Source organism: Urocampus carinirostris, chromosome 19, assembly GCF_059441175.1.
Source record: "Urocampus carinirostris isolate Australia breed hairy pipefish chromosome 19, RoL_Ucar_1.0, whole genome shotgun sequence".
Taxonomy (NCBI): Eukaryota; Metazoa; Chordata; class Actinopteri; order Syngnathiformes; family Syngnathidae; genus Urocampus; species Urocampus carinirostris.
Window position 1 is genome coordinate 4,854,414 of NC_142367.1, and position 16,280 is coordinate 4,870,693.

General features: G+C 38.4%; 1 protein-coding gene across 1 annotated transcript; it reads left to right on the top strand.

Annotated features, from left to right (window-relative positions):
- Positions 1–8,351: 8,351 nt before the first annotated feature.
- On the top strand, positions 8,352–15,811 carry ppifb (peptidylprolyl isomerase Fb). Its single transcript, XM_088323103.1, has 6 exons — positions 8,352–8,611; positions 8,924–8,954; positions 11,696–11,784; positions 11,854–11,950; positions 14,509–14,584; positions 15,484–15,811. The coding sequence occupies exons 1-6, from the start codon at positions 8,459–8,461 to the stop codon at positions 15,617–15,619; spliced, it is 582 nt and encodes a 193-aa protein (XP_088179229.1). The 5' UTR covers positions 8,352–8,458; the 3' UTR covers positions 15,620–15,811.
- Positions 15,812–16,280: the final 469 nt, after the last annotated feature.

A 16,280-nucleotide genomic window follows, 5' to 3' on the forward strand; every position in this document is an offset into this window, starting at 1 on the left:
TCTTTATTAAGGTTTTTGGTATATTCAGGTACCTGTAGCAGGAAGATGGCCGACAATTATGTCAGATCCTTCTAGGTGAACCTTGTGTTACGTAAAACAAGTACATATTTCTCAGCCCCAAAATATTTAAAGATATATTTTCTACCACTAGGAGGCACTAAATATTCAACAATGTACCTTTAAGGCACGCATCTCACAAAACCCTGTCTTAAGAATTTTATTTTTAAAAATTGATGTTGATAAATAGTTCACGTGTTCTTGCTTATTTTAATCATTGTTTGGTTAAAGTTTTTTTTTTTTACAACTAAGAGGTGCCCAATAATACACACTGTCCCTTTAAAGAAGGGTTCTCCAACGTGGTAGACCCCTAAAACCACCTGGGAAGTCTGCGGACTGGTTCCGAAAATATATCACGGGTCATTGAGATTTTCTTGGAAATTTGCTTTTTAAGTGGTTGACTGACCGTATTTTAACCTCCAATACTTAGAACCTGGTAATAACATAGTAGTAACATAGTAATATTGTGTCATTTTCGAAACGCAATCAAACCGGTCGCCCTTCGCTCCAATCAATAACAAAAAGTAACTCTAAATTTCAGAAAGGTTGGCAAGCCCTGCTTCAAAGTTTATTTTATAGATGTTAATCATTTTTAAAAGTCTGTTTTGTAAAATATACAGTTCCTTCCCCTTCTTTATAATAATTATTTGTTTTTCTTTCTCTAACTGTTGCCGCCATTTATTATTATTTTTATGTATTTTTTCAAAAATTTCATTTAAATCCCTTCTTCCAGTTCCGCACACTGACAAAAATGACTACACACTGCCACGTAATGTTATATGTATTCCTTTTGATATACTGTCTGAATGAAAACACTAAACGCATTCATGTTTTTGCCAACAGGTGAGCCATGTTTTTGTGTAGCCTCTGTAGTTGCACAATGATATCAACCTTTTTTTTAATATATATATATATATATATATATATATATATATATATATATATATATATATATGTATATATACATATACATATATACATATATACTTAAAACCCACATAAAAATGAACTGCTAAAAAGGCCTGGTGAAAAAAACTCCAAAACGAGGTCACGTATTCTAAGATGTCTGTACATGTATATATGTAAATGAATATAGAGACATGTGAACAGAAATGTATTCATGTTCCCTGGGAATGTGCATTGTTTTTCTTCGGTTAATTGAAAAAAGAAAAAAGAGAAAAAAAAAACAGCTTGCTACCCGTCTACTGGAAGTGGAAAATTGTTAGTGTGACACCACAACCTCTTCCCTTGTTTGGGAACTGTCAGTGTAATTTTAAATGTTCTTGTCCGTCGCTTGTATAATTGAAAAAAGAAGAAGAAAAAAATGAAAAACAAACCAGAAGATTGTAAGTAAACTTTTTTTTTATATATAACATGGACAAGTCAGTGTCTGTTTCTACATTGTATCATGTACAATCATTTCATAGTGATTAAAAAGTCTGTTTCTTTTTTGTTGTTGTTGTTTTGCAGAGCTGTATGTAGTGAAACCATGTGGCACACTCATATTTATCTAATAAATATGTATCCAGTAAACAACTGGTCTTTTTTTAACAAAGGGATTTTGAGTGTGGTAGCACGGCGGCGCAGTGGTTAGCGCGTGTACAGTTCTGAGGTTATGAGATCGAACCTTCCTGTGTGGAGTTTGTATGTTCTCCCCGTGCTTGCCTGGGTTTCCTCTGGACACTCCGGTTTCCTCCCACATTCCCAAATCATGCATGGCAGGTTCATTGGCCGATCCAAATTGTCCCTAGGTGTGAATGAGCGAGTGAGTTGCCTGTCTCTGTGTGCCATGTGACTGACTGGCAACAAGTTCAGGGTGTCCCCTGCCTACTGCCCGAAGACAGCTGAGATTGGCTCCAGCAACCCCGCGACCCTACTGAGGACAAGCGGTGCAGTTAATGGATGGATGGATGGATTTTAAGTGTATCATTGGTGAACAAGTGTGGTTCGCGAATGAAACGGCTCTTTGAGCTGGCACTTTGAAGTGAGCGAGGGGAGTCGCCTCCCGACCAATCACAAGCTGGTTCCCTTTTAATTCTTATCGTGAACGTTTAGGGGGCAGCACGCCAGCTGAGTGGTTACCGCGTCTGCGGCTCAGTTCTAAGGACATGGGGTCGAATCCAGCTTCAAGTCTTCCTGTGCGGAGTCTCCATGTTCTCTCGTGCCTGCGTGTGTTTCCTCCAGGCACTCCTGTTTCCTGCCACATTCCAAAACCATGCATAACAGGTTAATTGGCCGATCCGAATTTTCCCTAGCTGTGAAAGAGCGAGAGAGTTGTCTGTCCCTGTGTGACCTGTGACTGGCTGGCAACCAGTTCAGGATGTCCCGTGCCCACTGCTTGAAAATGCGACCCTACTGAGGATAAGCGGTGCAGATAATGGATGGATGGATGGACGTTATGGTAACAGCTAATCACTTCCACACTTGTTATGCTCTCTCTCAATCACCAACAGATACGTTTAATTCACCAAGTAATGTTATGATAAGAGTCTCCACCCGAACGTGCTTCCCTAAAACAAGTAAACTTTACTTTTAACGCTATCTCTTAAACGCAAACAAGCTTTTCTATCACGGACACAGGCATGTCGAGACGAGTTAGCTGACGTTATCGTTCTTGCTTCAGTGGCTCCGCCTATGGTGCCTTATTCAATCAGAAGGCGCAGTGGTAGGTAGCAAGATGGTAGAAGAAGGGGAGGGGAGGAATACAACCAAGGGAGAGTCTCGGCTGCGTCTGAGACTTAGTAAGCGGCCAGTCGAATAAATGAAAGAGCAGATACCGATATCCATCAAATTCCTAAATATTCGTGCCGATGATCGGTCCACCCAAAAATCAGTTGACCTATAGTCAATATGCATTTATTCCATACATTTCGTGTTGTTGACTTTCAATTTCTTTAGTATTTAAAAGGTTCAATTGTTTCGTATTTCAGAAATATTTTATTTTTGTTTCCTATGTTTTTCAGGGATAGTTTTTTAAATTATGTTATTTTACACAACAAATTCAAAGTTTTTGCTTGTATTTTATAGTTTATGTAAAGTAAGCTATTTTGAAGTTGTGTATTTCTCAGACTCCCATGCTATGAAATTAACCTGGTTTTCTAGTTTTAATTATACAAGTAATCATCACACACACACACACCTAGTCACGTTTTAAAGATCAGTCTATTTCCATTGTAATACGTTTTCAGTCTAATTTCCGTTGTAATGTGATGTGGCACTCATGTGCGACTTCATCCATTCACTGCGCATGTGCGACCTTTCAATAAACCACGTCTACTGTACCGGATGTAGTCAAGATGGCAGCCGGGCCAGGCTCATGCATTCGCGAAGTAGTTTTGAACTTTATAAATGTCTCGACCTTAATATTTTTGCCATTAATTAATTTATATAACTATATAACTCCGACAGTTTATTTGCTCATGCACTGAAAAGTCAATTTCTCTAATCTACATACTATATATTGGTATTGACCAATGTAAAAGGACCCCATAGTATTTGACAACGAGATGTCACTGTTTTGTGTAGTGAAGAAAGAAAGGGGTCCTGTTATGTAAAATGAAAGAACATTTCTCAATCTGATTATTTTTCTTAAATGAACATTTCTATGATAGTTTGTGCATTTTCGCTTCTCTTTTTAACATCTATTCTGACTGTTTTTAATGAAATCAGTTCTTTTACCACTAAGAGACACTAAATAATAAACATAGTGTGTTTAAAGATAAACACATTTTAAAAGACTATTCACATAAAAGTATGTTAAGTTACAACACAAACCCCATGTTTTTTCCAGTGAGAAGCTTTCTGTTTCATATTAGCAATATTTTTTGGTCCTGTGGTGAGGGGGCCTCTCCCGCTGGGAGGTGTGAGAATTCTCCCAACGTGGTCCGCTGTGTGTTGTAAGAGGCGACTAAAGTGGAGGGAGCGAGGGGACTGGGGATTCTCTCCTCTCTATCTCTACTCCCTAAGAGACAGCAAAGCAAAGAAAGGGGGCCGGGAGACCGAAAGGTCTCGCAAACCCTAGTTATCGGGTCACTAAATGTGAGAGGATGTAAAAGTAAAGCCCTTGAGTGGAAGAAAGAGGAGATCGGAAGGATGATGACTAAAAGGAAGGTTTGTGTGTTAGCCTTGAGTGAAACAAAGATTAAAGAAAAGGGTGAATTACAGCTTGGAGGCAATGTTCCCTGTAATTTTCCATGGGTCTGAGCGTTCACACAAAGTCGATGAGCAACGCTTGAAACAACAGTGAGCAACAGCAATCCCAAGTGTGGCAACTAAGTCATTATCAAACATGTCCAAAACTTGACATCAAGTTACATTTTGCTGAGTCTCCGGCAATGCAAATTATTTTTTCATTTTTGAATGAATTGACTAATGTACGATTGCAAAGGTTGCAGGGCCTACAAACGTCATTTGTTTTTACAACAATTCTTTCACAACATTTTCATTTCTTTTTTCCTGGTATCTTTTGTCGCATAATATTAACATTTTTGGGGGCTTATTTAGTCGGTTGCACGATACACAACTGTATTTAATCACATTTTTTTAGTGGAAGTACAATGTTGGCAACAAGATTGACATGGTATAATTGGAAATTATTTGAATACAACACAAACTTTTTCTTCTTTTTCCCTGTTTTTTAATTCCTTTAAAAAAATCTCATTGTGTTTATTTTTTCCTATCTGTTACTTTTTTCTTTTTGTTCTCTATTTACTTTTTTCCTACATTTCTTTCTTTTCTTTTTTTCTGGCTTTTTTCTAAATTTTTCCTTCTTTTTTGTCTTCTTTTTTTCTCAGCTTTTCACAACTTTTTCATTATTGTATTTTTTTCTTTTTTGTTTTATTCCCCCTTCCTTTAAGTCATTTTGTGCATAATTTTACATAATATTTGGTTATGTTGCGATTAAAGAAGCAAAAACAACCTGAAGAGCCGTTTAGGACCCGAAAGAACCGGTCCCTTTTAGTGAGCCGAGCCGAAGAAGCCGGTTCTCGACAAACTCTACTAACTTTACTCAACTTCGTTCTACTTCGACTCGACTTCAAAATACCGCATTTAGTACACAACGTCGGGGGAACCCGTGTATTTTTACCTTCATGCACTGTAACTTTGACTTAAGTCGCTTCTTAATTAGTAATTTTGAGCGCTCATTTTTGTGCGCTGGCTAGATTTTCTTTTCGCTGAGAATGTGCAAGCAGTGCGCAATTGCGCACTCGCTCAGCTTAGAGGAAACACTGCTTGGAGGTATGTATGGTAAAAAGTCTGGTTTAACGGGTGGCTGTGCTTGTGAGTGAAAGAGTGAAGGCAAAAGTGGTGGAGTGGAAAGAGATATTTTCAGGATTTATGTGGGTGCGATTTAAGTGGGGTGTAGAAGTATGGATGTTTGGAAGTGCACATGGACCTGGTTCAGAAAGAAGTGCTGAGGAGAGAGAGGAGTTCTGGAAGGATTTGTCCGAATGTGTGGCGAAAGAGGGGTGGAAAGTGGTAATACTAGGTGAACTGAATGCTAGAGTGGGTGATGGAATGGTTAAAATGTGGTTGGTAGATCTGGAGTACCAGGAAGAAATGACAGTGGGAAGAAATTCATTGAGTTTTGTGAGGAAAATGAGTTGGTGATTGCAAATAAAAAAAGGGACGTGAATAAGTATACTTTTGTCAGAGGGGATGGTGGTAAGATGGTGGACAGAGCACTGATGGATTATGTGGTGGTTAGGAAAGGGATGTTAAGTAGATTGTTGGATGTGCATGTTTACAGAGAGAGGATGAGTGGTATGTCTGATCATTTTTGATGTGGAAGGAAAACTGAGAATACTGTAAATGGATCGTGGAGGGCTAATTGTAGGAAGAGTATGAGGGCAGAGGTGAAAATGTGAGAGTTGAATAAGGCAGAAAAGGAGAGAGAGTTTAAAGAGATGATAGGAGAAGAATGCGAACGGATTAGTAGAATAGAAGTGGAGAGTGTGGAAATGGAATGGAAGTGGTTTAAAGAGGCAGTGTTGAAGGAGTGCGAAAGAAGTGTGTGAAATGAAAAAGTTGGTCGAGGTATTGAGAAAAGGAAGTGAATGGTGGAATGATGAGTGGTGATGTGTATGAAAAGTACAAAGTGAAAAAAAGGTTTGTAAAAGCGGTGGTGGAAGCAGCGAAAAAGAAAGCAAATGATGAATGGTGTCGAAAAATAGGAGTGAACTTTGTGGAAAGGAGAAAAGTGTTCTGGAAAGAAGTGAAAAGAGTAAGAAAGAACGAGTCTGGAAAGGAAGAGAGAGTGAAAGATAGGGACGGTAGATTGCTGGTTAACGGTAGTGCACTCGGGACGAGATGGGCAGAGTATTTTGAGGAGTTGCTAAATGTGGAGGATGGGAGAGAAGTGATATTCAAGGCGATCTGTGGTATGGGGAGAATCCCTGTGTTGGGTGATTTAAATGTGAAGCCTGTGCAAGAGGCAGCGAAAGAAATGAAAGGGGGAAGGCTCCTGGGTTGGATGGTTGTACTGCTGAATGCTTGAAGAAAGGTGGCACGGCTATAATTGACTGGTTAGTATGCTTGTTGAATGTATGCTTTTTAAATGGTGTGTTTCTTGTTGATTGGTGTAGTGCATGTGTGGGGGCATTGTGTAAGGGTAATGAGTGTGAATGTAGCAAAGCGAGAAGTATCAGTATGTTGTCTGTGCCGGATAAGCTGCATGGAAAAGTCTTCATTAAGGAACTGAGAGGAAGAACAGATGAGGTGGTGATTGAGGAGCAGAGTGGTTTCAGGAAAGGAAAATGATGTGTTGATCAGGTGTTTGCCGTACAACAGGTGTGTGATAAATATTTAGCAAAAGTTAAGGATGTTTATTTGGCTTTCATGGACTTGGAAAAGGCGTATGACAGGGTCGATAGAGAGGCGTTGTGGCAGGTGATGGTAATGTGTGAAATGGGTGGAAAGTTGTTGGAAGCATTGAAGAGTTTTTGTGTGAACAGCAGAGCATGTGTAAGAGTAGGGAGTGAGACAAGTGAGTGGTTCCCTGTGTTGAATGGTGTGGAACAGGGGTGTGTGGTGTCCCCATGGCTGTTTAGTGGTTACATGAAAGAGGTGCAAGAGTATTTGGCAGAGGTGTAGAGATGATAGGTAACAGTGGAGCAGCTGATACCTATAAAAATCTGGAACCTGAAAAGGAATGGTACATTTTGATTAATTCTATAATTTCCCATCACGCCTGCCTTCCTTGGACAACTTCTGTCATTAATATCCTTTATTTTTATTTATTTATTTATTTTTTTCAAACTGATAATACACATACATTATACCTGTATGTCCACTCAAAAACGGGAGAGATTGCTCAGCTCTGTCTTCAAAGTATTGCGTTCATACTGTCCTTAGTATCTCCATGACCTTTTTATTGGAAAAGCATACTTATCCAGCAATCGTTACTAGAGCAAAGGACTTACCAAATCATTGCATAAGAAGGAAAACAGCCAGTGCTGTCAGTGCAGAGCGTACACCAAATGACTGACTTATAACACTTAGTCTTCCCAGGTGCTCTCCCATCCATGTATTAACCAGGCTGGACCGTCCTTAGCTTCCTAAGATCAAGTGTTCTCAGGATGGTATGGCCATAAACATATATTTTTACCATTATACTTAAATTCTACATTCACAAATGCAAATTCACAGCAAATTTGTTTTTTTAATAGCATACCAATATTCGTCTCATCTCATCTCATTAGCCGTACCGCTTATCCTCAGTAGGGTCGCGGGGGGCTGGAGCCCATCCCAGCAATCATCGGGCAGTGGGCAGGGGACACCCTGAACTGGTTGCCAGCCAATCGCAGGGCACACAGGGACAGACAACTCATTCGCTCATTCACACCTAGGGACAATTTGGACCAGCCAATTCACCTGAAATGCATGTCTTTGGAATGTGGGAGGAAACCGGAGTGCCCGGAGGAAACCCACGCAAGCACGGGGGGAACATACAAACAACGCACAGAAAGTCTGGAGCTGGATTTGAACCCGCGACAGGTTCCCATGACATGAACTGTGCCGCCGTGCTGACCGATATTCGTCAAATTCCCAAACATTCTAATCATAAAACCTTTCCACAACCGGAAGGCCATTCAAACATATCATATTTGCAAACTGTTTGGTATTTTTATGTAACTTATCTCTTTCGTCACTGGCATGTTTGCTGATTTTTTCCCTGATGCGCTAAGATGAAGGCGTAGTTGTCGTCTTTACTAAACAATGAAAACTACAAAAGTACTACATTTGCAATTATCGAAATCCCGCGATGTTTGAACCCGTGAATTATCTAATGAGTTTACTTCCGGATATGACAGCATTCGCTTCCGCCTCCCCCGCGCGGCGTGACATTGACTCGTAAGTGGAGGCGACATTTAAAAAATTGTTCTTTTCCCCCCAAAAGAAGATGTTGTTAATATCGAAGCGGGTAAAATTATGTTCCTTGGCGTTCACTGCTGCAAGACTATGCAGCAGTGGCCCGGCGTCTGCAAACAACAACCCGAAGGTGTACTTCGACATTTCTGCTGACAGTGAACCTCTCGGCAGGGTAACCTTTGAGGTGACGACACACTTAAAAAAAAAATACACTTTGGCCTGGACGGATCTATTGACACTAACAAAGATGTTATATAATGAAATTGTGAATATGTTTGATTTTCGAGAAGGTTTGTTCAAACCTCACTTTGTGTTTGCTGTTAAAAACGTAATATTGGAATATAATATTGTGAATGTGCTTAATTGCTGTTGAGATTGTCATGATTGTTTTCTGTTTTTAGTGTCAATAAATTTGTTCAAACCAAAAAAATCATTATTATAACAATAATTATTATTAACATGTATTTTTATTGATGTGGTGTGTCTGCTTCGCAAGCTCAACGCTGAAGTTGTGCCTAAAACAGCAGGTAAGATTTTTCTTTTTGAGAGGTCATTGAAATGTTATCGTTCTCTTAAAAAGTGGTAACCATATTCCTTTATCATTATATTTGAAGCGTGTTCTCGTCTTAATACTACTGTTGAATCATGGGTCTAAAACTCTATTTTGCGGGCCACGTGGTAGAAAAAAAAAAACATTCTTACGGGGCTCGGACTAGTAAACGAATAGCATAGAAGGTGTGCCTTAGCTGAAGGGCTGGGGGTCTTTTCGTAGACTCAGAATTAAATTGTTATTTTGAGATGATTTTTTTCAAACGATATTACAGGGTTTTTTTCCCCCTCAATATTTTTTTCTTCCACCAAAATGTAATCTTGTAGTGTTTAATAACTGCATTTCTATGTAGTAAATTAAAGAAGGAAAATACAAATTAAATTGATTTCCATTGCTGTTCATTTAACTCTGACAAATTCATGCAGACTGGAGAGTGACAAAAATAGCATCTAAAAATAAGTTAAACAGTTGATTTAATGATTTTAAACTTCTGATTTTTAATGAAATTGTTTACCTGAATACAGGAATTGTTACATTTCATATCGGTTATAGAAAGAAGCCAAAGCCTCTTCAAACTTTTGCAAAGACACCCGGGAGCCATTGTTTTATATTGTAGTTTTCGTATTTCATTAAACCGTGTTGGTGACTTATTTTAAGTCAAGTTGACTATTTTAGTGAAATAACATTGGGATGGGTTTCTTTAATGTTTTCTGGTTGATTAATGCTAGTCAGCAAATACTGCTACAGTGAGTGCTTTGCGAGTGGCGCCTGACACTGACGACATCCAGTGGTCATATTGAAAACTGCATGTCATTGTTTGATGTGATGCAGCTAATGTTTCTCTTGTGCTCCTTAGCATTGTCTCACATAAAATGATATGGTGGGCCACATTAAACTCAGATATAATTAACTTATAACGAAGTGGTGGCCTCAAAGTATGTTATGGAAAATGTACTGTCGGGAAAAAAAAATACATGTACAATATGTAATATCTGAAGTTCTGAGTTTTTATGAAGCCATCTACAAATATTCAGCCTGGTAATCATTTATGACATATTTCCAGTAAGTTGATTCATCTGAGTGGAGGATTTTCTGGCTTTGACCTTGAGCAATACTCTTGAGTAATAGTTATAATTTGTTTTTCACACGGGTTGTGTTTCAAAAGGGATCCACGACAGTCAAAAACAACAAAGTAGAAACATTTATCTATTTATTAAAGCCCCAGTCTGTAATATTTTACCACCTGGTGGCACTGTATTTACAAATAGAAATAAAAACCAGTGCCACAGAGCAGTGTAGCAGCAAGATGACAGACAAATATGGCGGCGACCACTAGGTAGGGATAACACTATGCAAAAGAAATAGAAATATCTACCTATAATTTTTTTTCAAATAAAAATTAACATTGGGATGATAGTTCATGTATTTTGCCTAGTACATGCTGCCCTACTTACGAACGAGGTTCCGGATGATCGTTCTTAAGTTTGCTACAGTGCTCAATTTTGAATGGAATGTATGTTTAAGGTTTATAGAAGTATGTTTAAGGCTTGAAAATGTAACATTTTTTGTTTTGTACTAAAAAATAAAAATTTCATAAAATAATATGCTCTATAAAGATAAATAAAGTTAAGTTTAACTTTAAGAAGATATGATTCAAGAGGTCCTTCTCTGTGATAAATTGGCCGAAAAAAGCGATCCAACCATTTTCTCTACCGCATTAAGCTTTCTTATTCCACTTTCATTTCGAAAGAAATGGCTCGCCTCTTATTTACACCAACCATATTGAATGGATGCACGGGATATTAAGCAATAAAAATGTCAGTATGGTATGTTTACACATGAACTGAGAATGTGACAGGAAGAGGAAGTCTGTGGATGCTGGGTGGTCTCTCACAGCGCCACACGCCGGTAGCGGCAGAAAGAAGCACTACAGCAATGGCTTGTACTTTGAAAAAGTAAACATAATACAAAATCTAACATACAACAATGTTTATATATATATATTTCGACATCCCGAATAAATGTTCGTATCTACCGTTTTTTGTAAGTCGAATGTTCGTAAGTTGAGAAGCGTTTGTATTCAAATCAATTTATTTTTTTTACTGAATAAAAAGAGAAATTCCCACTAGGAGACACTAAATATTACACATTGTCTCTTTTAATACTCTATTATACATGAAACCATAGAACAAACCCTATTTACAGACTCAAGCATGTGTTTAATGAATAAAAGTACTTAATACACGTTTTTGTTGTTGTTAATGATCTAATATCAATGTCAGATTCCAGTAAAAATATTATTGCAGTTATATAGTGATGGGTGAGTTCCAGCATAGGAATCTGTGTTGATACCAGCCTTTTTTTAAATAATTGATTTTTTTTTTTAATTAACAGTGGTCTGACAGTTCATGTATTTTTTTCCCTTGTGTTGAAATCAAGGTGTTTTTTTATCTGAATACGTTTTTTTTTGTACTTCTACGAGGCACTAAATATTACACTCTGTCCCTTTAAGGGGAAAAGTTATTGAATATACGAGAAATTTGAGATATGACCTGTATTTGGGAACCAATTAAACTTGTACTTTGAGGGGCCACTGTACATTGACCCAAGTCATGAAAATATGGAAAATCCAACATCCAACTAACTTTGTAAAACGATTATGCTTTGTTTCTTTTTCCCTGTGTATATTTAAAGACATGACTTTTTTTTTCCCGTTAGAAAACTTCCGTGCCCTTTGCACAGGCGAGCACGGTTTCGGCTACAAGGGTTCCACTTTCCATCGTGTCATCCCTCAATTCATGTGCCAGGTAAACAGCAACTGCAACCTGTTACATGGAACAAGGAAGTTATAAATGATGTTTTTTTTGGGGTTGTAGGGTGGCGATTTCACAAACCACAACGGAACCGGCGGCAAGTCAATTTACGGTTGGAAGTTCCCGGATGAAAACTTCAAGCTGAAGCACACTGGACCTGGTAGGAAACTGTTTCTACTACTTTACCCTTGAAAAGCGCTATCATGAATATGAAAAGCCGACAAATCCTTGTTGGAATCAGGTCGTTGTTCATAAATGAAAACAAGAAAAACATTATCACCAATATTGTGACGGTTGACACAGAACGCAAGGTGCAAGGAATCTTGACTCAGCCTTACCAAAGTGCCTATATGTGACCCAATGGTCTTAAAAGCTTCAAGATGAATAATTTGTGCAAGAGATCATTTAGATAGGAAGATGCCAAGCAAGGATACTCACTGCAACTTAGTGGGCCAGCAATCTGACATGCCAGGGAGTGGCTTTGAGTCCAAATCTGGGTTTTATGGATATTAAGCTATATTGTCAACGCCTAATACATCATAGATACAATGCTACCAAATTCTATAACTCTCATGTAGTTTACTTTGCTGAATTATGAAATTAGACAATGGTAACTTAATAATTGCTCATGTTAATTTGTCCCCTGATTTTTATTGTTTATTAGCTCCACCTGCTGGACAATTGCAATACCAAGATGTTTGAGGTGTGTTTTTAACCACTTTTGATTTCAAAATGACATCACAAATCCAAAAATTCTCTTTATCGATTCTGAAATGTTCTTATCTTATGTTTGTAAGGAAATCATTTTACTATTTCTAAGTGCTTATTGTAGTAACCTCACATTTTTACATTAGGCCTCCAATTGTTTACTCTATAAAGTAACAATCACTCTCATAATTTTAAAAGAACATGCACTTTTATCTTTTATTTGCATTTGATTTATTTTACAATGAATTACCAATTCAGCTAAAAACACACATTGATTGATAAAAAACAAACTTCATTTATTCAAGCTGGTGTCAATAATCAAACATTTCAACAAGATGGGTATTGGAATGCCTTGTATTTTCTGGAGTGGGTGGTGTATTTTTGGAAGTGAAAATGGCTAATGAGAGATTAGCAGAGATTTTCTATAGCGTGTTTGAGACATTTGGCCCAATGCATCTTCTATTGTGTGGGCGCTTGCGGTCTTGGTTCCAGGCTAGAACATGCCGTCTTTTTAGTTTTTTTAGTGTAGTTCAAACCTGCAACGCGACTTAAGCTCAATCGAGGTACTTGGAACTACAAAGTTCTCATCTAGATGCCAGATTGGCCAGTTTTGTCATGCACGCCATAGTTTAATACTCCAAGTTAAAGCATTTTCCTAAAACTCACTGTGACGTTGGCATGAATTATGACTCATTACACAAAGTAAAACCACCAATCTTAAGGTTACCTGGTAAAACATCGCTGATTTTAAGCACCTAGGGGCATTACTTTACAGCAGGGGTCAGCAACCTTTTCGGTGTGGAGTGCCACTTTCAAATTTCCTTGTAAATCAGTGTGCCACACCAAGATTAATGACTCGCGCAACATTTTTTTTGATATCCAACTGTACTGTCATTTTACACTAGTCCAAATATACAACATGGATAGACATTGAAATCGTATAACTGACCTATTTATCTACCACTATTCTTGTTCATCAATAAACTATAAAATAAATGTGAGCAACGCGTGGAAAGGCCTGTAGACATCCATGACTTCAACTTTTGACCACAAGAATCAACCATTCTTCATCCACAATGAACTACAATCAAAAAACAAGTGATATGGGCAGCTACCATACTATTCAACAATGAAATCTTATTGCAGAAAATATCAAATTGAAACGCACACACAGGCTTTCTGCCAACCCCTCCTCTTGACGTTCAACATTTCTGGCTGACATTGGGATGTGTTTTATTATTTTTGATTGTCTATTTGTTAGGCAAGCCACCAAACAAAACCTCAGAGCTTGAAAAGAACGCTTCTTTAATATATTCGCATCAAGTAAAAGATTTTTCGTGCTTTGCAATGCAGTGAGCAATGGCGTTTTTAGCAGTGACAATGGTTTTCAGGGTCTGTGTTTGTTTGCTGTACCTGGACACAGCGCGTTTTAATGTCTCCGCCTTTCCAGACTCATCCTTGAATTCATATTCATGATTCGTTACGTATTGACGTTTAACCCTTGATGTGCGAGTTACAACGCTCTCGAGGCGTAATGCACAAACAGCACGGTCATTTTTTTTCCCACAAAGCCCCAATCATTTGCCCATGGTGGCTGAAAAGAACGACATTTTTTCGTTGGAGTAACAGTCATGATTAATTAGTTTATCGCGCGCGCGTGTTTTGTTGGCTGGGTTAAAACACAGAGCTCTCCTCCTCTCCTCGGCGCCGCGCAGACACACGCTCACAAACCGGGCAGAGGAAGAGGGTCGCGACCGTAAAACCTCTAAACAACACGGCACGCAACCGAAAATGTCAAAATTTCAGGTAAATGCGCTTAAAAAAATAAGCATTATTATTTTGCCGTGTGCTCGCATGCCACTGGTTAACCCGTGTCATAGGTTGCCGACCCCTGCTCTACAGGTATGTGGTAGGAGAATTGCCCATCACTTGTGATAGCTTAAAAATAATTGAAGCAGAAACTACCCAACTAATTATAGATCTTTTTAAAAAAAAATTATTATTTTTCAGGCATCTTGTCAATGGCCAACGCCGGACCTAACACCAATGGGTCTCAATTCTTCATCTGTACCAGTAAGACCGAATGGTACGCAAGTATGGACTAGGAAATGTGCATGATTAAAGTAGGCCTGCAACGAGGAGTCGACATTGTTGACACGAATCAACAATAGAAATAGTCGACAATGAATTCCATTCTAGACTATTATCACCAGACATGTTTTTACAACATGAATATAATCTGTGCTGAGAGTCGCTCATACGCAATAGCGTGTCTGTCTTGAGCAGCAACCAACAGACTTCACGATGTCAGCGGTAAAGAAAGACTACTTGCAATGTTTGCAAAGCAGACCTTGTCTATCATGGCAGTAATTCGGTGATGCACGAACATTTAAAGGGACGCATGTCTGCAGTTGAACGAAACGGAGTCTGGCTTGCTTTGGTAAGATTTAAGTAACATTTAAGCTAATAGTTTTGGTGACGTGCTTAATGCGCCCACAATTTGCTTTTAAGAGAGCTTGAGTGTTAAGGCCAGACTGTTCCTGACAAAAGTACATGAAATTGAGTGCATGCTGTACAAAGAACAAATATTAATTCTTAAAGCATTAAAAGGACAAAATGTATCTAATCGTTCCATTCTTTTGTTTCAGACTTTGTTGACCACTGAATGTACTTCACATAATGCAGATTGTATTTTTATTATTTGTCCTATTGCTGCCAGGTTTACAGGAATAGAAAATGGTTACTTGATTTTAATTCATCATTTATTTGCCTGTGCCTAAAAACGGACAGAGTTTTCTTTTCGTATTTATGGCACGACTGACAAAGCACTGTGCTTAATTGGTTTCAGACAGGGCAATTTCATTTATTTGTTGTACAAATCTGCCGTGCGGTCAATGAAAGATATATTTTCCGATGTACCTTTTTTTTCTTGTGGTAATCATCTTTTGCCACATAATTAAATTAACTTCATGACTTCTTCCGCAGGTTAGACGAAAAGCACGTGGTTTTCGGCAGCGTCAAAGAGGGATTGGACGTGGTTCAGAAAGTGGAGGCTCTAGGCTCCCGTTCAGGACGGCCGTCAAAAAAGATCACCATCACCGACTGCGGCCAGATCAAGTAGACCAACTTCAAGAGGCGGGGTCCTTTTCAGAAATACCACTTGACATGCTTTAAATGTCTCACAATGAACTGTGAATTTGAGCCTTTGTGTTCATCTAATGGACTTTAACTTGAGATCTTTGTTTTGTATAAATGACGCTTAGTATGGTAACGAAATAGACTTGGAATAAAAAGGACTGCAATTTTAACACAATGATGAATTTTGTTTTGTTTTTATCTATATTTTATATATAGATATATATTTTTTTCTAAGTGATCACATAACATTAATGGGGGCAAATCAAAGATTGTTCGATATTGATGGTAACACCCCCAACCATGCCAAATCCATGCCTTATCGGCGTGATTGTGTTTTAATGTCTTAAAGTGGCAGCTTAATTTATTTGGCTCTGCGCTGTCAACTGCCAACATTTTTAACATAGCTAGCAGACCTGTTTCCCTCCAAGGTTGCAGTGAAGTGCTACGAGAGAAGAATTTTGTTTGTCTCCTTATCCCAACTCTCCCCGCCTGCTTTTGCATCTGTCATACTTTTTTCATGGGGTCACTTGAGGGCCAGCTTCTACTCTGTTTCATGCAATTTGAGAAGGCTAAATGTAAAAACAACCTGCCACTGTGAATGCCAATGCACTAGGGGGTGTAGTGAAGTTGCACTTGCACTTAAT

What these genes read in the sequence shown, in the direction of transcription:
- ppifb (XM_088323103.1), top strand. Translation starts at nt 8,459, where the DNA reads ATGTTGTTAATATCGAAGCGGGTAAAATTATGTTCCTTGGCGTTCACT. An exon ending in GCTGAAGCACACTGGACCTG is followed by an intron (nt 11,951 to 14,508) that starts GTAGGAAACTGT and finishes ATTATTTTTCAG; the next exon opens with GCATCTTGTCAATGGCCAAC. An exon ending in TGTACCAGTAAGACCGAATG is followed by an intron (nt 14,585 to 15,483) that starts GTACGCAAGTAT and finishes CTTCTTCCGCAG; the next exon opens with GTTAGACGAAAAGCACGTGG.